The sequence below is a fragment of the Mya arenaria genome, chromosome 4, assembly GCF_026914265.1.
Source record: "Mya arenaria isolate MELC-2E11 chromosome 4, ASM2691426v1".
Taxonomy (NCBI): Eukaryota; Metazoa; Mollusca; class Bivalvia; order Myida; family Myidae; genus Mya; species Mya arenaria.
The window spans coordinates 3,229,297-3,252,086 of NC_069125.1; the positions used below are offsets into that span (position 1 = coordinate 3,229,297).

Below are 22,790 nucleotides of genomic sequence, written 5' to 3' on the forward strand. Positions count from 1 at the left end.
TTTTCTGTTTCCATAATTGTTGTATGGATGATTTCTGTCCACTTACGCTCTCATTGTTGTTCCTATCGCATACATCATGCAGAACAACTACTGTCTCTCACAATAGAGCAAAACAATGCAATCCGATACAACTTCAGCAATGTAAACAACATATGAATATTATGGTGGCCTGTATCTATTGATTGGAAAATGATAGAACTAGCCTTCAATTAATTAAAAGTTTGTTTAAGAAATGAATTGCGGGATTGATGTCATTATCAGGGTATGAATGCAGTTTGGCTGATTCAAGTGTGTGGAGTCAGAAAACTCCATGCATACTTTACCAGCCCAACTGCGTTCATATCCACGATTATGACATCAAACAAGCAATTCTTTACTTATATTTACACCATTAGTTCATTATTTGTTTCAAGAACTCTTCGAAACTTATTTTATTTAACATAATCATACAGTAACTTTTTCCATCCATTTTTCAAGTAGAATGAACCAACTGTAGCCATAAACAGTTTGTCATATAACATCACAATAGCATGAGGAAAAAATAATCATTTCAAATCACTTTTCCGCCAAATTTCGTAATAATTTAAAATGCTAATGACAACAATACATTTTACATATCATAAATTGTTGATTAAAGTTTTCGTGGCCTCCTGGCACAATAAAAACAATAACAAGATAAACACATTTCAATTTACATGTATATTAACTTGCGATGAATTGCATACAAAACATATCCCAAGATGTTGCGTTCATCAGAAAATATTCGCATTCTCTGAAAGTCAGTTTTTTTTAAATTATGGAAATTGAGGTGTAAATATTTTGAGCTTAGTTAAAATCAACAACACAAAAACACCCTGCTGCTATGTCTACCCATCCCTAAACCCAACGAACCTACCTACCTACCTAATACCTATCAACCTTCTGACCCCAGGCCCACCCAACTACCCTCGACCAACCTACCAACCCACTCAAACTGTGGGTGGGGTATAATGCCAAACAATCTCTTTTTTAAGTGAGGTCTTACGTTTGGTACTACAGCATTATAACAATTTTTGTTCAAATCAAAAAATGCTTCTGCATCACACTATTTGAACAAGAATTATATGTCCCCAGTATCATCAGTCCGCATAAAACAGAACTTTGTTTATTAAGAAACAAAACAAAAACAAGACAATATACTAAAAAAAATGGTTTGCAAAACTTATGGAAAAGGTATAAAGCAAGTCTACGGAATAGGGTTATCATAATGAGGCTTTATCATAACAAGTTTTATAAAATTTTGTATTGAATGTAAGATCCTTTTAATCATATGCCATATCTGTCACCAAGCTAGCGTTATACATATAAGAAAAAAAGTAATGGTTGTATTACATTTGAAACGAGAAACATCAGGTGTAAAATATGTGATATCATATGGTATAGACTTAGAAATAAATCTGCCATAACAGGTGTAAAATATATATTATATAGTATAGGCTTAGAAATAAACCTGATATCTATTATATACATTTACAAAATAAAAATATTTAAATTTCGAGAATAGTTTATAAAAAAGAAATTTCAGCAGAAAAAAAACACAGACACCCAACAAGATTAATAATGTTGTCACAATGTACACACATAGCGTATTTAAAGTTACAATTACTCATTGCATAAAAAACATCTATACAAATCATTAAATAACACAAACTATTTTTGAGTCAACAGATTGCGTAAATTAAGAACTGTTTTTTTTTAACACAGAATTGTACAGTCAGTACCGTATAGCGAACACCAAATAACGAAAACAAAAAGACATAATTACTCACTTAGCTCTAAGCGCCAATTGCCGATCGTTCGGACAGGTCCAGCGATCCATTCCGTTCTCTGTAGATATTTCCCCCATATGTCACTCAAAACAATTTACAGCGGGACACTGAAATACCATAATAAAGCATGTTATTGTTCTTGTCATTCAATAGAATTTATTATATTAAAATTCCGCAATATCTGCTATGCTGAGCTGAACTATGCAATGCATTAAAGATTCAAGCTTCGCAATATATTTTAGATGAATTTATTCAATCAGGAACTGCTCAGTCTTTTAAGGAAATAATCTCCATTCAGAAATTATGAATACTGCTAAAGCCAGTAATTCAGACTTGAAGTTGCTATTATATTACCAGGGAAACTGACGTATCTGTCTGAAAGCTTAAGCAGTTCCACTCAAATGCTAGGCAATATCTAAATAGATGTTGCTCCACTGTTAGCACCGTATCTACTCCGGAGTGCTAAAGGCTTCCCTTGGAACTGTGAACATTAAATTGAATAAAGGGAGCCAATAATCAGCTACACCTCTATTGTGTGAGAAAAAATGCCGGTCAATAACAAAGCAGACAGTAACCTGAGGTTATATTTGTTACAAATGATCGAATTGTGAAGGGGGTTTCCGAGAAATTTTAAATTAAAATTTTATTGCCTTCTGTATTTTTACACGACCAACAAAATAAAATTGACTTCTGTAATACATTTGAATTAAAATTAAAAAATTAAAAAAAGTGCATTTTATATAATTATAAGCATTTGAAGGTTTTGGTGTTTTCCTGCATTCAATGTTCGTGGCTTAAATGCTCCGCACAAATGAATTGGAATCAAGTGTTACACTTCAAAAAAAGTTGACTGCCACCTTCAATGATTGAGCAAATTCTTTTACTTATAAACGTGGAACTAAGGGGATGAGAGTGGTCTAGTGGTATAGGTGTCCGCCTCTCACCCAAACAGCTTATGGGTTTGATACCAACTGGCAGATTTCACAATAAAGGCAAATATTTGGCCCATTTGCTTTCATTTATTGTTATTGCATGTCAACGTCATATATACAGCAATTGCCTTTCCCAACCCAATAAGAACACCTTATAGAAGTGATTTGTATTAAAAAAATGAAAATATTGTGTTAAATAAGGTAAAAAAATGTGAAAATATTTAGGACAAAAAAGACAGAAAATCTTCCCGGTACCAATATACCACTTTTTTGAGGATGCTTTTCAGTAACATCTGGTAAGTATTTTTTTCTTGTCTGTTGAATAATGTTTGCAAGAAATGTTAATTAAAACAATAATATATCTAAAATGATTGCATTTCGTTCGTAATATACTTAAATTTTTGGTAATTGCGCATGGTGATAACGTTACGGTAATCTGTCCTCCAATTGTTGTGTAACATTAGCAGACATGATCCACTGCTAACTGTTTTAAGCCTAAACACACCTTTATTAAATCACTGAAAACAAAGACTACGTGTTGGATAAAAACAGTATTGCATGTAACAAGAAATTGGTCATTCCCGATCATAAAGTTTTTTAGGTCTAAAATTGTGTTAATGTTACGCAAAATCGATTCTGTCCCATTTTAGCGTGACGATAGCACCTTTTCTATTCGTGAATAATTTACACCGACTGAGGGTTAACATCCGGGTAGCGATTACTTTCATATTGGACTGGTTCACAGTTGACATTGAAATGATAAAAATAGTGGTGAATACTGTTGATAAAAACTGTCCTTCGATGTAACGTTAACATTATGTCACGCTAGCATTTAGACAAGCGCTTAATAAAGCGAGAAAATCATTGAAATTTGATGACTTTCATAGAGTCAATTATTCGAACATAACAATGTCGTCTGTAAACTATTGTTTGTAAGTATTCATTCATTAGGTACGTAGTTTATATTGAATTCAAACCGCTTTTGTGTTTGATATCGTTATTTATTGGACAGAATTAAGAATGCAAACGTTATAAAATGGACAGAAATATAGATGATAACGTGACAAATGGACATAACTGCAAATGTGACATTGGACAGAAACCTTCTTTTTTTTATAAAACACATATTTATGTTTTGTTTTTTGTGATCCATTGTATGCTTTTGATACAAGCTTAACTGTTTAATACTTAATCTGAATTTGATTAAGTAAACTGAATGCTTATGTTATAATTGGGACAGAAATATGTTTGCTAATGTGACAAAAGGACTTTTCCCCTAATGTTACATAGGACAGAAGCAGAGTTTGACATCACCAAGAGAGAATGCTTGAGATGAAAGTCAATATTTGTATGCTCATTTTGTGATTCATTGTGTTTCTTATTTGACAAATCATATTTTTGACACAATCTTGTCTTATATATTGTATCTTTACCTTATTTTAGTCACCTGAATGCTAGTGTTACATTTTGGACAGAACAATGTGTGCTATTGCATGACAATAAGAAATCTCCCCTGGTGTTACTTTTGGATTCCTGTTTGAACACCCCCCCCCCCCCCCCAGAGTATATAAAAGTTGAAGAACATTGTTTTTGTGCTTCTAAAACTGTTCAATCTAGTGACTGTTTTTTATTCAATTTCAAACTGTCCCAGATTAAATTAACTGAATGCCAGTGTTATGCCATATATATATACAATAAAAAATATGATAATTTAGTTAAAGGCCTAGTTTAGGTCCATTTTCATAATAAAACATTGAAAACTGCACAGCAGGTCTTATCAGATTGGAGATCTGATAAGACCTTTTCTATTTTCCCTGAACCCCATCCCTGGAGATCTGATAAGACCTTTTCTATTTTCCCTGAACCCCACCCCTGGACCTAGGGTGTGTGGTTACAATTGACTGGTGCATTCTGACCATTGGTATTGTGGTGCAAGTTGACGAACTAAATGTTGTTCCATGTGGAAGGAGTCTGATGAATAGATTTACAGATAATAAATTGACGTTGTATTCTTGTAGTATTTCAAAAAAACTGTTTTTTGAATGTAGTGAAACAATAAGAAGTGTTAGTAAAAGTAGTATCTAAAATGATCTGTTGCTAAAAATTTAAAATGTTTGAATTTATGGCATTTACGTTTGAGTGTTTTGTTTTTAGTTTGTAAGATTGTGAAGACAGCTCTGTGAATTAAATCTCTCAAATCTGCTCCCTTTGTAGAAAACATTACGTATTGTGTTAGTTTTGTGAGGCAATGAGAAAGTACCCCTGGTGGGGATCAAACCAAACCCACGACTTTTTGTGTTAGAGGCAGACATATATAACTTATAGAACACTCTCATATCTCAACAGAAAGTATGTAATAATTTAATTTCTTTTTCAGAACCATACCCTTGAAGACAAGAAGATGATGTGTACATCGTCTGAATTGTTTGACTGCTGCAATTTACTTACATTAAACATTATTTTATAAGAATTGTCTTTCGCTGTGTCGGGTTTGATTCTATGCAAGGTTACTGCAGGTGGGGTGGTTCTTGTTACAGGTTTTAAAGTTCTGGATGTTTGTTTGCCTTTTTTATGACAAGATCTTTTGATCAGTGTCCATGTCACTGTGTAGGCATATACAGTTCGGGGTAAAGCTTTCTGATCAATCTCTTATGGCACTGTGTATTTGTACACAATCTCTGTAAATGGATCTTAATCTAATGCACCAATCAATTGTAACCACGCCCCCCCCCCCCAGGTCCAGGGAATAGCGGGGACTTTGACTTTCGGTCCAGCAAACCCCGGGTAAAATTCCCGCCCTGCGGGGACATACTGATGGTAAAACCCCGGCCAAATGCCCCCCGCACCCCAGAGACTCTATATAAGTCAATATCTCCGCTAAATTTGGCATTAAGACAAAACCATCGCACTCACACGGCCATGCAGGGCCACCTGGAAAGTAAAAACACGGCCCTTTTCCCCGGCTATCCCCAGTATACCCCCGGACCTGGGGGGCCGTGGTTACAATTGATAGGTGCATAATTGCCTAATTGTCTTATCAGATCTCCGATCTGAGTATCCTGCTGTGCAGTATGGGATATTTTAAGATAGAAATGGACCCTTAATGGCCCTGAGCCGATAAACCACACTGGTAAAGACAGGAAATTGGCCCCTACTGTCAAACCAGTGTGATTAGAAGGAGATGCACAGCAGGGGATTATCATGCCAAATATTCCTTAAATTAGGCCTTAAAAGGGGGAGGGTCACTTTTAAAAGGCTTAAACTAGGCCTTTAAGACACACAACAGTCTGATCTTTAGTTCTATTGTTGGTTTTTCGTATTGGAAGTTATTCTATCCAGATTGGTATATTTTTTTACGAGATTGTTTAATCAAACTGCTGCGGGAACAGTGTTTTCAGGATTCGTCATTCAGTCTGACACCATATAAACTTAGGTCAACAGTGTATTTATAAATCAACATGAACAAAACTAGTAGGAACTAGAGATTGCTTTTTTGAAAAAGCGTTTGTCTCCCCTATTGTGTGGTCGTAGCTGAGAAAAAATAAATGATGGACATGAAATTTGTAACTTTGGACTGGAGACAAACCAACAGTGAAGTTTGGTTTATTCGATTATATTAAATAGTGAAGAGAAGAAAGTGTTGTTGATTAATCATGGAAAATGTAAACGAAGTTTGCATTGTATGAAGTTCCTGGGCGCAAGCGTTATTCAATTATTGATCGGAAACCATTTTTCAGCTCACAGTCATCGTGACCATGACCTTTTACCTACTGATCACAACATCAATAGGGATCATCTACATAACCAACTTGCATACCAAGTATTAAGTTCTTGGGTGCAAGTGTTCTTTAGTTACTGAGCGGTAACCATTTCTTCAACTCAAGGTCATGGCAACCTTGACCTTTGACCTACTGATCTCAAAATCAATAGGGGTCATCTACTAGTCATGACCGACTAGCGTACCAAGAATGAAGTTCCTGGGTACAAGCGTTCTTAAGTTATTGAGCAGAAACCATTTTTAAGCTTAAGGTCACCGCCAACGTATCATTTTTTACCTGAAGGTAACCTTGACCTTTGACCTTTTGATCTGAAAATCAATAGGGGTCATCTTCTAGTCATGAACAACTAGCTTACCAAGTATGAAGTTCCTGAAACCAAAGGATCTTTAGTTATTGAGCGGAAACTTTTTCTTCACTTCAAGGTCATGGCAACCTTGACCTTTGACCTAATGATCTCAAAATCAATATGGGTCAAGTTCTAGTCATGACCAACTAGCATACCAAGTATGAAATTCCTGGTTGCAAGCGTTCTCTAGTTATTGAGCGGAAACAGTTTCTTCACCTCAAGGTCACGGTGACCTTGACCATTGACCTACTGATCTCAAAATCAATAGGAGTCATCTACTAGTCATGAACAACTATGAAGTTCCTGGGTACAAGCTTTCTTTAGTTATTGAGCAGAAACCATTTTTAAGCTTAAGGTCACTGCCAACATAACATTTTTTACCTGAAGGTAACCTTGACCTTTGACCTTTTGATCTCAAAATCAATAAGAGTCATCTAATAGTCATGAACAACTAGCATACCAAGTATGAAGTTCCTGGACCCAAAGGATCTTTAGTTATTGAGTGGAAACCGTTTCTTCACCTCAAGGTCACGTTGACCCTGATCTTTGACCTAGTGACCCCAAATTCAATAGGGGTCATCTACTAGTCATGACCAACTAGCATACCAAGTATGAAGTTCCTGGGTCTAAGAGTTCTATAGTTATTGGGCGGAAACGAAGTGTGACATACTGACTGACTGACTGACAGACTGATGGACTGACTGACGGACAGGGCAAAAACAATATGTCTCCCCATGAATGGGGGAGACATAAAGATATTACACGCAAATGATTTTTACATGGAAGGTCACCACGACCTTGACTATTGACCTTGTTACCCCCAAAACAATTGGGAACATCTAGACATCATGACCAACCTCACTTCAAAGTTTGGTGAACCTAGATCAAAGCATTCTCCTGATATTGCACAGAAATATTTTTTTACATTAGAGGTCACAGCGACGTTGACCTTTGACCTTGTGACCCCCCAAAATATAGGAGTTTTCTAAACCTCATGATCAACCTCCCTACCAAGTTTGGTGAACCTAGGTCAAACCATTCTCAAGATATTGAGCGGAAATGTTTTTTACATTGGGGGTCGCCGCGACCTTGACCTTTGACCTAGTGACCCCAAAAACAATAGGGATCTTCTACACCTCATGACCAACCTCCCTACCAAGTTTGGTGAACCTAGGTCAAACCGTTCTCAAGATTTTGAGCAGAAATGTTTTTTATATTGGGGGTCGCCGCGACCTTGACCTTTGACCTAGTGACCCCAAAAACAATAGGGATCCTCTACACCTCACGACCAACCTCCCTACCAAGTTTGGTGATCCTAGGTCATGCGGTTTTCCAGTTATCGATCGGAAACGAAGTGTGACGTACGGACGGACTGACGGACTACCGGACTGACGGACAGGGCAAAAACAATATGTCTCCCCCAGAGAGGGGGAGACATAACTATATGAGAAGCAATGGAATTATATTGTAACAACAGGTTATTAAAATCTCAAATGAGTAAAACATTATAACAACATTTAAACTAAATGAAGAGTCAAAGAAACTATTTTCAACTGTAGAAGCTCATAAAATGTGTACGTCTGTCACACTGCATTTTCGTCAATCTTGTATGATTATTATGATTTTTATGTGATTATCAATTAACTGTGTTTATCAATCATTTATAAAGTTTGTTTTATACTGTATCAAGCTCAAAGAGTCTGTGGTAGTTCTGTATTTTATTCTGTTGTGAAACATTCTGTCCAACTGCTAATGTGACATACTGCTAATGTTACTCATTCTGTCTTGTGGTAACACTAGCACATACTCGCAATTAGCAATTTATAATATATATGTTTAATATCAAAGGTAATGATAATTGCACCATACTAGAGACATTTATATCACCACAACAAAACATTTATGTTTATAGCTTATCTGATCTGATATAAAAAGAAAACCTATGTTTGCAGAAAATATTTTCTGTCTTGTTGTCCAATTTGGGTTTGTTTCAATAAATTTATTTGAGAAAAACAAAACAATCTTTATATTTTGTCTGTACAATCTGTTTTATAGATAAATGTAACATTTAGTGCAAGACAAAATACTTCTTTGGATCAAAATATTAAAAAAAAACAAGTTTTTCTGGCAATATTGTAACACTAGCACAAATGGTATGGTGATACAAAATTCTTATTTTTATAAAAATGCATGAATAAATCATTGCAAATGTTCTAAAATATGATAGTTAAGAAATAGCTGTAAAAGATTATGTTGAAATCACAAATCTGCAATAAATTTTAAAAATCAATATTCGCCGGGAACTTTTTGGTCACCAAAACGTGAAATCTGCCAACTGCAAGTACTTTCACATGGCCTCTCAAAAAGGACACAGTACTGGTTTCTGCCCAGGAACCAGACTGGAGAGTAAGTCTATAAGCTACCAGCTGTCGTCAAATCAAGCTAAAATACATTAGTATTTACTAACATGGAGCAAACTTTTAAGGGGTGGCCCATATGCCCACAAAGGATTCATACATGTATGCTTCATTTGTTTTACATCAAATGGCCCATTTAATTGAAGCCATAAATTACCCTCTTTGAAGCGGCGAAAGCTCTATATTAAATCGCTTTTGTGGCTGTACACATTGATTGACTCTTCGTTGCAAAAAGGTATTATTAAGGGATAACAGTGCTCCAAGTAGGCCTTTATAGCAGGGGGGGGGCACCCTGCTGCCCTTTTTCCGGCACCATGCTGCCGTTTTCTGGCACCCTGCTGCCTTATTTTACTATTCGCTGTTTTTTTAGCAAAAGGGTTATGAAAGTGTGCTGCATCCCTTATGGAGACCAGAATGGACAGCCTAAGTCTGCCTTCATAGAATTAAATGCTCAAGACTGTCATATATTTCTTTTGTATCGTCTAAAACTTATTATCAGTATTATATTATAAATACATACACCCTTAACATATCAAGCAGTTGGAACCTAATATTACTTCAATTAATTACAATTTATAATTTTTACTGCCAAATTAATAATGTTCAGTTCATCATAGCCAGTGTCGCAAATGTGCGATCATACATTTGAGGATGCCGTTGAAATCGCCGTTGAGGCAATAATTAATCATGTATTATTCATACAGTGCCGTTTTGCGTTTTATTTTAATTCCCTGATAAATTTGTGGAAGTCGTGCTATTTCCCGCCGTTCTTAACGGCGCCAGTATATAGTATTTAAAGAAGGCTAAACGGCACCTAGAGGCTCAGTTTTTTAGATGTAACGTTTTAGATAACTTGTTCATTCTCTCTGTTAATGGAATTCATGAATATGTGTTGTAATTGAAATTCAAATGGAACATTAAAATTTAAAACTTACAAAGTGTTTCTCCAATGTAGCGATACAAAATTTTATACAGTCCTCTAATAAGTAAAAACAAAATCAAAATATGTTTGCTACAATGTTTGGTCCCGCGAACCGGATACGAATACGAACAAGAACTTGGAATATGGATTCAATATAAAAATAAATTCGGATTAACTGATTCGGATTTAAAGTGTTTCTTCTTGGAAATAAAAGAAATCCAGGAAAAAGATGGCGAATCTATCCTACGTAAAAGGTGTTAGGACAAGATTCCGGAACATTTTGGAGAAGGAACTGGAAACCGCACTTCAAATTCTGCATCAAGAACAAATTGAAGATGATGAAGAAACCATTGAAGACAAAGTTTTCTCGACTTCAAAGTGTATAGAAAAACTGAAGCTCTATGGTGAAAAGGTAGAAGCGCCAAGTGAAAAACTAGTGTCATGTATGACGGAGGCAGATGAAGAATCGATCGAAGAAATTATCAATGAAGATTGCAGCGTGTGTGAAAAAGCCGCTGACATCTGTCTGGATTTAAAACAACACAAAGAAAAATTGTTGTGTCAAAAAAGTCTTAAAATAAAAGTGGAAGCTTCACATGAGGCGTCAGAAACAAGTCATCTACAAAACGTTGTTGAACAATTAGTGTCGTTGCAAATGCAGCAAAGTGAAGCAAACAAAAAAGGTAAAAAGGAATTATCTACATCGGTCAAGTTGCCACGAATAGATCTACCATCTTTTAATGGTGATAAAACACGCTGGACTGAATTTTGGGACTCATTTCAGACATCAGTACATGCAAATATGATGCTTTCGAATGTAGAGAAGTTCAATTATCTCAAGTCTAAGTTAATTGGTGCAGCCAAGAGTGCAGTTGCTGGATTAGCCTTATCTAGTGCTAACTACAACATCGCAGTTGATATTTTAAGAAAAAGATTTGGAAACCCTCAAGAAATCGTTGATCAGCACTACCATAAACTTGTGAACTTGTCACCTGCAACGAACAAGGTCAGTAGCTTAAGAGAGTTTCTGGACAATATTGAGCGTCATCTTCGTTGTCTTGAGATGTTGAACCAAAACATAAACCAGGATGTCTTTGTATCAATTGTGAAATCAAAATTACCTGAAGATGTTCTTCTACAAATAGAACTACAAAATGGTGTGCAAAAGTGGACTATTGGTTCTCTCAAAGAACGAATAGAAACTTACGTTACAGCACGTGAGAGAGCAACAAAAATTGCAAGGCTTACAGAGGAAAAGGACCAACATGATCAGATGAAATTACAAATGTCTAAAAACAAACAAGTTAACAAAAGGACGCACTTGTCTACACAAGTATTGACGGCAGGCTCAAATGGTACTAAAACAAAAGGAAGACCTGAGCAAATTGCCAGAAAATGTCGGTACTGTTCCGGAACTCATTGGAGTGACGAGTGTACTAACTTCAGCACGATAAACGAACGAAAATATCGAATTAAAGGCAGTTGTTTTAAATGCCTAAAAGATGGACATACAATACAAGAATGTCGTAGTAAACGACTTTGTGTATATTGTGGTGAAATGAATCTTCACCATAGAAGCCTATGTCCGAAAAGGTTAATCCGTACAAAAAGGACATTGCCACGGTTGTGAATGAAATTCCAGAATCAGCGGCAGAAAATACAGAAAGCAATGAAAAGGAACCGAGTTTGTTGTGTACTCATGAATGTGTTTTGATGCAAACTGCTTCAACAGAAATTATCAACCTCGAATCAAACGAAGCGGTTCGTGTTCGATTGTTATTTGATTCAGGGTCACATAGAAGCTACATTACAGAGTCATTAGCAAAAACTCTTCATTTGAACTCGTGTGGTGAAGAAACAATTCAAATTGTGACGTTTGGAAGTGAACGAGTGAAGAACGTGAAAACTAAAAACACTCAAGTGGGTGTAAAATTAAAGTGTTCCTCTGAACTACCAATAACTGTAAATATTGTACCATTTATCAGTGGTGCACTCCATAGAAAACCAATTAAGAGCAATACCCTGGAAATTGTGCGTGAACGAGTCGCAATTGATGAATTAGCAGACGAATTACCTACAAGATATGAATCATCGCCAATTGACGTTTTAATTGGAAACGACTACTATCTCGATTTTATTCAAAATGAAAAGTTAAGTGTTCAACCTGGTCTTTACTTACTGTCCTCTAAACTCGGTTGGATTTTGAGTGGACGTTCAGATGATGTGGACGAAATGGAAGAACACAGTATGTTGATATTCAATCAAGGTTCGAGTATAACTTATCAAAGTATGTTCTCAGTTGATACACCTGTTCAAAAACCCGACCTCGAAGACTTCTGGAATGTCGAATCCATTGGAATAATTGACAAGGACACTCGGAATGATAATATGATAGCTTTAGATAAATTTAAAGAAACAGTCCAATTTGAAGACAATAGATACCACGTTTGTTGGCCATGGAAGGAAGACGATTACGAGTTACCAACAAACAAAGAATTAGCAATAGGTCGACTGAAATCGACTGTCAAAAGGTTAAAGAGCAACCCACAGTTACTACAGAAGTATGACGGTGTTATCAAGGACCAGCTAAATAATGGAATAATTGAAAGGGTGAATACAGACGAGTCCAATTCCAGGACACATTACATACCACATCATGCCGTCATAACTCCACAAAAATCCACAACCAAGGTCAGAGTGGTGTATGACGCGTCTGCAAAGACTAAAAAGGACAATAAGAGTTTAAACGAATGCCTATACAGAGGGCCAGTTATGTTAAATAACATGTGCGGTATTCTGATGAGATTTCGATTACACCGAGTAGCTCTTGTATCAGATATTGAGAAAGCCTTTCTACAGATTGGTCTTCAAGACGATCAGCGTGACGTCACGAGATTCTTTTGGTTAAAAGATATCACCAACCCTTCGACAGATCAACATAATATTCAAACATACAGATTCAAACGTGTTCCATTTGGGGTGATATCAAGTCCTTTCTTGTTGGGTGCAACAATTGAAACACACCTGGATTCATATCACAGTGGTATTGGTAACAAAATTAAACATGATATCTATGTAGATAACCTAATTACCGGCACTTAAAACGCAGAGGAGGGTAAATATGTATATACCACAGCAAAGTCAATATTTAAAGACGGTGCTATGAATTTGAGAGAATGGGTTTCAAATTCAATGGAAGTGACCGACATATTTGCCCCAGAAGACAAGGCTAAGACAGAAAACGTTAACATCCTTGGCCACGTCTGGAATGTTCATACGGATACATTATCATTGAGACCAGTGTCATTTGAAAGAAACCAGTGTACGACAAAACGAAACGTTCTTCAAAAATTAGCTTCAGTGTTTGATCCGCTTGGTTTAGTAAGTCCCGTAGTACTTACAGCAAAGCTCTTCATGCAAAACATGTGGCGGAAGCAAATGCTTTGGGATGACTCTCTTGCACTAAATGACCTAGATAATTGGAATAACATTGAAAACAACTTGAGCAACATCCAGAACATTCACGTTCCAAGATATGCTGGATTTCAGTCAACGTCATCAGTTGTGCATAAGCTACTTTGCTTTTGTGACGCTTCAGAAAAGGCTTATGCAATCGTTATCTACTTATATCAGAACAATCAATCGAAGGTCGTTACACAATTGACATTTGCTAAAACAAGATTAGCTCCAATCAAACAAATGTCTATCCCAAAACTTGAGTTGATGGCAGTCCTTATTGGGATCCGATGTCTAAAATTTGTAAAGGAACAATTACATATAAGTGTGTATGAAACGTATCTTTGGACAGATTCAAAGTGTGTTTTGTATTGGCTCAAGAGTACTAAGGAACTACCTGTATTCGTGAAGAATAGAGTCAAGGAAATAAGAGAAAGCACTGATGTTCGGTTCCGATATGTGCCGACTGCTGAAAATCCTGCAGACATAGCTACACGAGGTATTACCGTTGAAAATTTGCAAGCTGAAACGCTCTGGTGGTTCGGTCCAAGATGGCTTATCGAAGAACATTGGCCTGTATACGACCCTGACCTTGATTTTGGAATAGAACACAGTGAACATGATTCTGTTGAAAATATAATGATGACACATGACATTCATAAGGATAATGCAAATTCATTGCCAAGCACCTTTGAAGGTCCCTTAAAGATTGATTTATTAAGGTTTTCATCGATAACAAGACTTCTCAGGGTCACTGCACTAGCACTTCGATTCATCGATCGTCTAAAAGGGAAGCAAGTAAATGGACATCTCGCTACAAGTGAAATACATAACGCTGAATATCTTTGGATAGCACACATTCAACATAACTATTACAAAGATGTATTTGAGGCTATTGCTGCTAATACACACAACAACTTTAGAAGTCAACTTGGTGTTTTCATTGATGAGAAAGGTCTGCTTCGCTGCAAAGGTCGATTGATGAATGTAAACTTGTGTGAAAATGCGAGACTTCCAATACTTCTCCCTAAAGGAGATCGATTCACAGAATTAGTGATTGACAAAATACACAAAGAGAATGTTCACAGTGGTGTATCTCAAACCCTTGCAGCTGTTCGAAATCGATTTTGGATTCCGCATGGACGCGCTGCAGTAAAGCAAGTTTTGCAGTCGTGCCGGGTTTGTCGATGGTTTGAATGTGGTCCGTATAAGTTACCCCCTATGAGTGCTTATCCTACAAAAAGAGTAACTGAATCAAAACCATTTTCGAAAATTGGACTGGACTATTTAGGACCGTTATTGGTTAAAGATAATGCTTGTGATAAGAAAGTGTGGGTGTGCTTATTCACGTGCCTAGTTACTCGTGCAATACATCTAGAATTAGTATGTGACTGTTCAACATCTGAATTTCTAATGTGCTTGAGAAGATTCATTGCACAAAGAGGTACCCCAAGAGAAGTTATTAGTGATAATGCCATGCAGTTTCGAACAGCGAATACAGTACTTGACCGTGTGTGGTGCAAATTACCGAACGATAAAGACATCATGAATTATGTTTCAAATAAACATATTAACTGGCATTTTATCGTTGAACTATCGCCGTGGGCCGGAGGGTTCTACGAAAGATTAGTAGGTTTGGTAAAAAGATGCTTAAGAAAATCTCTTGGTAGACGGGTTTTAACAATAATTCAAATGCAAACGATCATTAAAGAAATCGAAGCAGTTATTAATTCTAGACCCCTAGTGTACGTCGGCGAGGATATTAATTCAAACATACCAATAACACCTGGACATTTTCTCTGTTTAAATCCAAGCACTGGTGTTCCAGATATTGACGTATTTGAAGAGTATTCACCGATGGAAAGTACGTCGGACAAATTACTGACAATTTGGAAAAAAGGACAAAAATTGCTCGATATGTTTTGGAATATGTGGAAAGAAGATTACATTAAAAGCTTGCGAGAAAGGACACAAGTGTATATAAAGTCTGGCCGCATCACATCAAAACATGAACCAAGAAAGGGAGATATTGTGTTGGTAAAGGACAATTGTCCAAGAGGGCAATGGAAATATGGTAAAATAACCGCCTTACATGAAAGTTCGGATGCTTTTGTGCGATCGGCGTCAGTGATGCTGCCATCTGGGCGGACTATTAGACGCCCAATGAACCTGCTCTATCCATTAGAAGGCTCAGATAAAAGCGCTGAAGAAACAACTATAGCTGAAGAAAAGGAGGACAGAAATAAGGACAACGAACCAAAACAGCGTCCTGTCAGGACTGCTGCTACGGATGCTGTTAAGAAAATACGACAGTTAGTCCAAAATTAACTACAGATCAGTGTTATCAAATGACTTATACCAAATTAAAGTAATTTTGAATTTCCCGCGCATACCTTAACACGAGATTAACCAATGAAACGTCAAATAAATTTGCACGTGCAACGGCAAGTTTCTAAAATAAATATTAACAATGGTGATCTCAAATCGGTGTATTCAAGCGGCGCTATATTTACCTCCTCGAGGAAATTATGGTAGTGATATACATTTTCCCGTGTAACGGCGACAATATGCATGGGACGGCTCTTGTATATGTAGGCTCGAAGTCCTCGTGCGCTAATCAACCATATAAACATTTTATTTCAGTTCGGAATTTTGAAGAGACAAGTTATTATTTTATACGTGGACTAAAATGCATGTTTGTGAACATTGTCACAGAGAGTACAATACTCTGAAAGGATTGAAAAGACATGTTCGGGAAAGACATATTGATTTGAAACACTACAAGTGCATTATCCCATTGTGTAAGGCAAAATTTATAAGAAAGTCGTATTTGATAACTCATTTACGAAAGTGCCATAATTTTGATCGCCAGTCAGCGAAAATACACGTTAAGGATGTTAAGAGTGTAAAAGAAATTTACCGCTCCGTCAATGATGACAATTCAGAGCATTTGCAGGACGTCAGTGACGTTGAAACCAATACAAATGAGGAAGTTCAGCCAAGTAACATCTATAACCCTGTTACAGAACCTATTTCGTCAGACGAGGACGCTTTATTCCAAGTTATAGACTCGTACATTGCGAACGATGTCAATGAATCGGATTTAACCTTTGATATTGGGGATATGATAGGAGATTGGACATTTTCCGCTATCCCGATCAGTAACGAAATAACGGTTGATAACGTACCTTCCAATGATGTTAAAACAGACACTGTGTGTACCACATTCGACACACAACCGTATGCCAGTTTAGACGCCAACGCTCAAAGAAACGCCGAAACCGAACAAGCGTCTACGACGAACCCGCCTGTATGTGATTATGCGATGTCGGAGCCGCAAACAGACGACAATGAATCGAAATCGCCTCTATGCGATTACTCGACAACGGAAGCACTACCAGACAGCGTTCGTACACCAAACACACCAACGCATGAATTTGGTGTATCGGGGTCGCCTTCTAATGATTTGGGATCGTGGACACCACAAGACCTCGGTGATACTTTAGGCTCGCCGAACAACGGCGTCACCCAACCAGAATCATCAGAAAGGATCTTCAACGTGGCGTCGCCTTCACGTGTAACTGCGGACACGCCAACGCATATCTCGGCAAGATCGCCTGCGTGTGACGAGGAACCCATCTCTGATGAAGAGTCCGAAAACTCGATGGACGATATCATTTATATCTCTAGTGCGGACGAATTGGAGAGTGACACGATAACGGTGTCGTGTATAAACGTAACACTGTCACGAACAGATAGAGTGCGCGATGGACAAATCATACGGACAAATAGATCTTCTTCGATAAGTCTGCTTAACGTTGACGAGGATTCTGTTAACATTAATCTTCCTGATATTTTTGCATATGTACACCGTGAATTTACAGACTATGCAAATTATTATCATGATTTTATGGCATAAACTGTGGCATAAACTGTTAAACTTGATTTGATTAGAATTTAAAGTAAAATTCTAAATACGTATCGATCTTTGATACTGACACATTCTTTTGTGAAATTACTTTTTATGATGCATTCATTGTGAAGTTATTGATTTTCGAGTAATTGTATTTTTGCGGCGGGAATGTCGCAAATGTGCGATCATACATTTGAGGATGCCGTTGAAATCGCCGTTGAGGCAATAATTAATCATGTATTATTCATACAGTGCCGTTTTGCGTTTTATTTTAATTCCCTGATAAATTTGTGGAAGTCGTGCTATTTCCCGCCGTTCTTAACGGCGCCAGTATATAGTATTTAAAGAAGGCTAAACGGCACCTAGAGGCTCAGTTTTTTAGATGTAACGTTTTAGATAACTTGTTCATTCTCTCTGTTAATGGAATTCGTGTTGTAATTGAAATTCAAATGGAACATTAAAATTTAAAACTTACAAAGTGTTTCTCCAATGTAGCGATACAAAATTTTATACAGTCCTCTAATAAGTAAAAACAAAATCAAAATATGTTTGCTACAGCCAGATTTAATGTGCTCTTTCCACCCTTAGGTGACCCTCTCCATTTGCTGCAACACCCTGCCCTTTTTAAATCCTGGCTTAAACCCTACATTATGATCATGTTTTTTCTAACTTGATTGACGAGGCTGCTTGCTATGTTCATTTGCAAACAGTTAAGTTATATCAGGCTTTTTTAGCTCATTTTGGGAAAATGTCCCTAGACATTTTGGGAAATTTGCATCGCAAATATGCCATTTTAGAGAAAAAATATTCGCTTTGCATAAAAAATTGAAACAATTTCCAGTTTAATGAACAAGTTTTTCTGTCTCCTGCAAATGAGGAAATTATTAAAATATTAGTTCCTTTCCATGTTCAAAAGACCTAGAATGGCTGAAATATCAATCTGTGTGATTATAAATATCTATTGCAATAAATCATGACAGTTAATATTGCATAATGATCCTTGAATGTGATGAAAAACAATGATTTCTGAATTCAATAATCCATAAAACTTTACATCACACAGTACTTTGGATGTTGAATGAACCATTACAGTTCAAAAAACTTTTATGAAAAAAAAAAAATTGATTGGAATTTTTGCAGATAAGGAAATATCATATATTTTGCTAGGGGAATTGGGTCCGATAGTCGACCACATGGGAACTACACAAAAAGGCGTGTGTATAGTATTCAGTGTAATACTTAACCTTGTATTAAAGCTGCTGCCTCTCACAGATTGAACGTTTTGATAACTTTTTTTTTGTCTTGGAACGAGCCAATTTTTGCGAAAAATCCATGGAAGGCAGTTATAAAAGACTGCTGACAAAAATTAGATTGCAGATTTTTACATTTAAGTTCAAAAATTGATTTTTTTATGCATTTTTCTCAAACCATTAGTAACGGTTTAAGCCATAAAACATTAATTTTTAAACAAAAATATGAAAATCTGTAATCTGATTTTTTGGCAGCAATCTTATATTATTGGTTTGCAGATATTTACCTAAAAATTTGCTCTTTCCAAGAAAAAAATTAAAAAAAGTTGTAAAAATGGTATATCTGTGAGAGTGCAGCTTTAAAAACCTAGATTATACATGCAGATATCGTTAAAAAAATCATAAGTAATTATTGACTAACATAAACCTTTCAAATATTCAGTAATTCCAAGATTCAAGTGCACTTGAATGATTTTTATATTTTACACCCCAAAAAGCAAAATTTGATATAAATTATATATATATAATTAACTATGACATTCACAGAAATTGTTATAGCATGAACTTGAACTCAGTATTCCATAATCAATATAATACTCCGAAATTGAAAACCTCTGGGAAATGAAATTATAGAATTCTGAAAATATTGCTTCTCAAAAAAAAAAGACGGAATGTTTTACATTGATTTCATGCACAATACTATTAATCAAAGCCAATTCACTCTCTGATCTCTGATAGCTAACAAAATAAATTGATTGTCAAGCCTTAATGCAAAACATTTAACAGAGGAAAAATCTAAAATAAACATGAAAAGCATTGAATTAGACATTTAATCAACATTGAACATTTAAACTCATGATATTGTATACAATTGGAATTACTATTATAAATATTATTTTATTTAATGAAGAGATTATATTAGGCTAACAGAAACTGTTGTTGTTTTTTTCAGCATACTTTAATATGCCTACCCTATGTCTTATGCACAGGCTGCAGTTATGTTGACAGGATCCACCCTGTTGCTACACCCCTCATAATACAAACATACCATTTCACACGTTCATTCCAGCACAGGTTTAGTAGTACTGCCTTAGATCTTTTTAAATGTCAATTTATGCATACAATTAGTGAATATGAAAGAATGAATGCCTACTGCTTTCATTCCATGTCCTTTTACTAATATATTCCAGTTCCTCGCAATTACTTTCTTATCGAAATATGAGTATGGGCAGGTAACTCCATGAATTTCAGAAATTAAAGAAGTTTAGTTCATTAAGTTGTATGTTTGTTCTTAAAAGCACCAGCAAGACATTATAAATTATTTAAAGAGTGAAATGGAGAAACACATTTACATTCTCTTAAACCGACCGTCCTCTAAAATTTTGTTCCCACAATCATTCTCAGACACAAAAAATTGACAACTGTCGCTGCTGTTAACTATATAGGTAACACGCCCCTGATGAAAACCTGCACGTAATAATCTTCAATTTTAAATGTGACTCGCTCATGTTTTTGGACCAAAAATTAGGTTTTCTGATAATGCATCTGAAAACACTTATTTTATCATTATTTTTTCTATGATATTGAAAAAATCACAGAAAAAATACAGTTAAAGCATAAAAAAATATTTTGGTTTTAGTGGGGTTCAAACCCATATTGGTAAAGTCAAGAAAAAGTTAGAAAACAACCAGCTGGTCCTTATTAAGCCACTGGGACTTTAACAAAAGTGGTGGATATGTTGACCTGTTAAGGATCACGTGATAATGTCAATCAACCAATCACAAAACACCACAGCTATAGTTAATTTTCAATCAGGCTATAAACGCTAATGAAAATTGTGGTCCTCAAAGACGATATTTGAGCAAATATCAACATTTGCTGAAGGATTCCAGCTTTTAGTATTTATGTTTTTACACTTTTTATGATTTGCCACACTTTATTTCGTAATTAAAAGAGAGTGGTATTAATCATCATGATTAGTCTGGCATAATGTTGCCAAAAGGTGAAGGTTAATTATAAATATAGAATAAGTCAGGAATATTTGTTGTCTCTTGGTCGATGTCATTTACGTCAAATTTTCTGAAATGGCGGGACTCCATTTGCTATCGATAATCGACAGTTCATAATATCAGTAAAAAATACATTCTTTATACATAGTATCATCACATTCATTGATATGGTTTAACAATTAGTATGTGTGATGCTATAGTCATGCGTTTTACAAAAGTAAGTTAATATCCATAATGGTGGCTACCTTTTTCTGTCTTTAATAACAAAATGATGCACATCACATCAAGTAAGTTATCTTAGCACTTTATCCATGTAAAAGCATAGTAAATATTTGTTAACCAGCTTAACATTTGCAACCTGTAATATTGAAGAGTTCATTAAAATATCTTAATTTAATAAAACTTTCACCAAAAAGTAAATTTGTTAATAACAAAGGATACCAAAAAAGGTTTCAAAAACAGAATGCATCGAGCCGGGATCCCCGGTGTTTGCAGGTAATACCGGACCCACTACACCATAGAGACAGATTATTGAGGTTGTATGAAATATATAAACAATTAAAATCAATGTGTAATTTTGGGAAAGTTTGTCATTTTTAAAACGAAAGTGTTTACATTCCCCAAATTTGTGGAAGAGAGTGACCTCCCTTGTTAAAATGAACTTAACGAGAATTTACCGGAAAGAAAAATTGCCATTTACGCTATGTTTACCGCATAACAAAACATCGTAGTTATCGGAAGTAACATTAGCGACATCGATTTTGGCCTACCACTATCGATTGTCGCTGACATAGCATTTTCAGGGACGATTAATCAATTGTACTCGATAATCATTTCATCACTAAATGATACACATTAAGAAATTATCAAGCTGATTATAGACAACATTAATTGTGCCAATATGTTTTAATCTGCACAGTGACAAGACTTACGAAAACAGTCATCAATTTTGACAATACATGTTTTGGATACGATTGCAATGGTTGATGTGAGAGCCAGAATGTTAAAGGGTAGTTCTTACCAGTGTTCCTTTCTGTCTATGCACTATGCTCCAATATCCTTAAATGATTAACAATCTTATTGGAGCACTCGCTGAATGAGCAAGGCCTGAGTGGGGGTATGTATAAAATTACACACCACCAAAATTATTGACAAAAACCAACAATTTCAGACAATAGCCTAGTTACTTATCCATAATAGAGGAAAGTCACTACAGACACAACCAAAATCTTGTTAATCATATTTGATATTTTGTTTTCTTTTCAACCTCAAAAGAAAAATAAACAAACTATATGCAATTTTGGAAAAGCTGAATCAATTACCTTTATTATAGCATATAACACTTGAAAGTTGAACTTTGACGGCTAAAACACAAACAATATTTACTGATATATAAATTTAAACACACTACAATATTGAAAAAAATGATCGAAACAATTTGACAAAACAGTTCAAATGTTAAATGAGCAATCCGAAAAATATAGTCCGAAAAAATGAAACAACAGCAAAACAACTATTATAAAAAATAGTTAAAGAAGAGATAGATCTATTGTTACACAAAACTACATAAAATAGTACTGCTTACACTGGTTTTATTTGTCGTTTTTAGATGACATTCTGCTTAACACGTCGAATTCGTGATGTTGTGACAGATCAATATTTTGGTTTGACAGGTGCGCGCGCAGCGGCATCATTTCCAATGGAACCTAAATAACAAATACAGGAAAGAAAATATTTCGGGAAGCACACAGTAAATTTGATCCACTAACCTCAAAATAATATGGTTCATCTGCTGGTCATGATCAGTCACTACAAGTTTGAGGTCCCTGAGCTAAAAAGTTCTTCATGTATTGAATGTAAACTGATTTTCAACTGAAGACACAACGACTTTCACCTTTGACCCACTGACCTCAATTATAAATTAATATAGTTCATATGATATGGTCATAACCCTCTAA

General features: G+C 35.7%; 1 protein-coding gene across 2 annotated transcripts in view; it reads right to left on the minus strand.

Annotated features, from left to right (window-relative positions):
- Window positions 1-22,515, minus strand: part of LOC128230366 (rab effector Noc2-like) — a 49,517-nt gene extending 27,002 nt beyond the window's left edge. The window contains exons 1-2 of one of the 2 annotated variants that reach the window (XM_052942576.1): window positions 22,418-22,515; window positions 1,809-1,915 (exon numbers count right to left, since the gene is read on the minus strand). In XM_052942576.1, coding sequence (XP_052798536.1) covers window positions 1,809-1,885 — 77 coding nt within the window. In that variant the 5' untranslated portion in view covers window positions 1,886-1,915; window positions 22,418-22,515. Of the gene's footprint in view, window positions 1-1,808; window positions 1,916-2,162; window positions 2,215-22,417 lie in introns of those variants that run through there. The other variant, XM_052942577.1, reaches the window with a different exon arrangement.
- Between the last annotated feature and the right edge of the window lie 275 nt (window positions 22,516-22,790).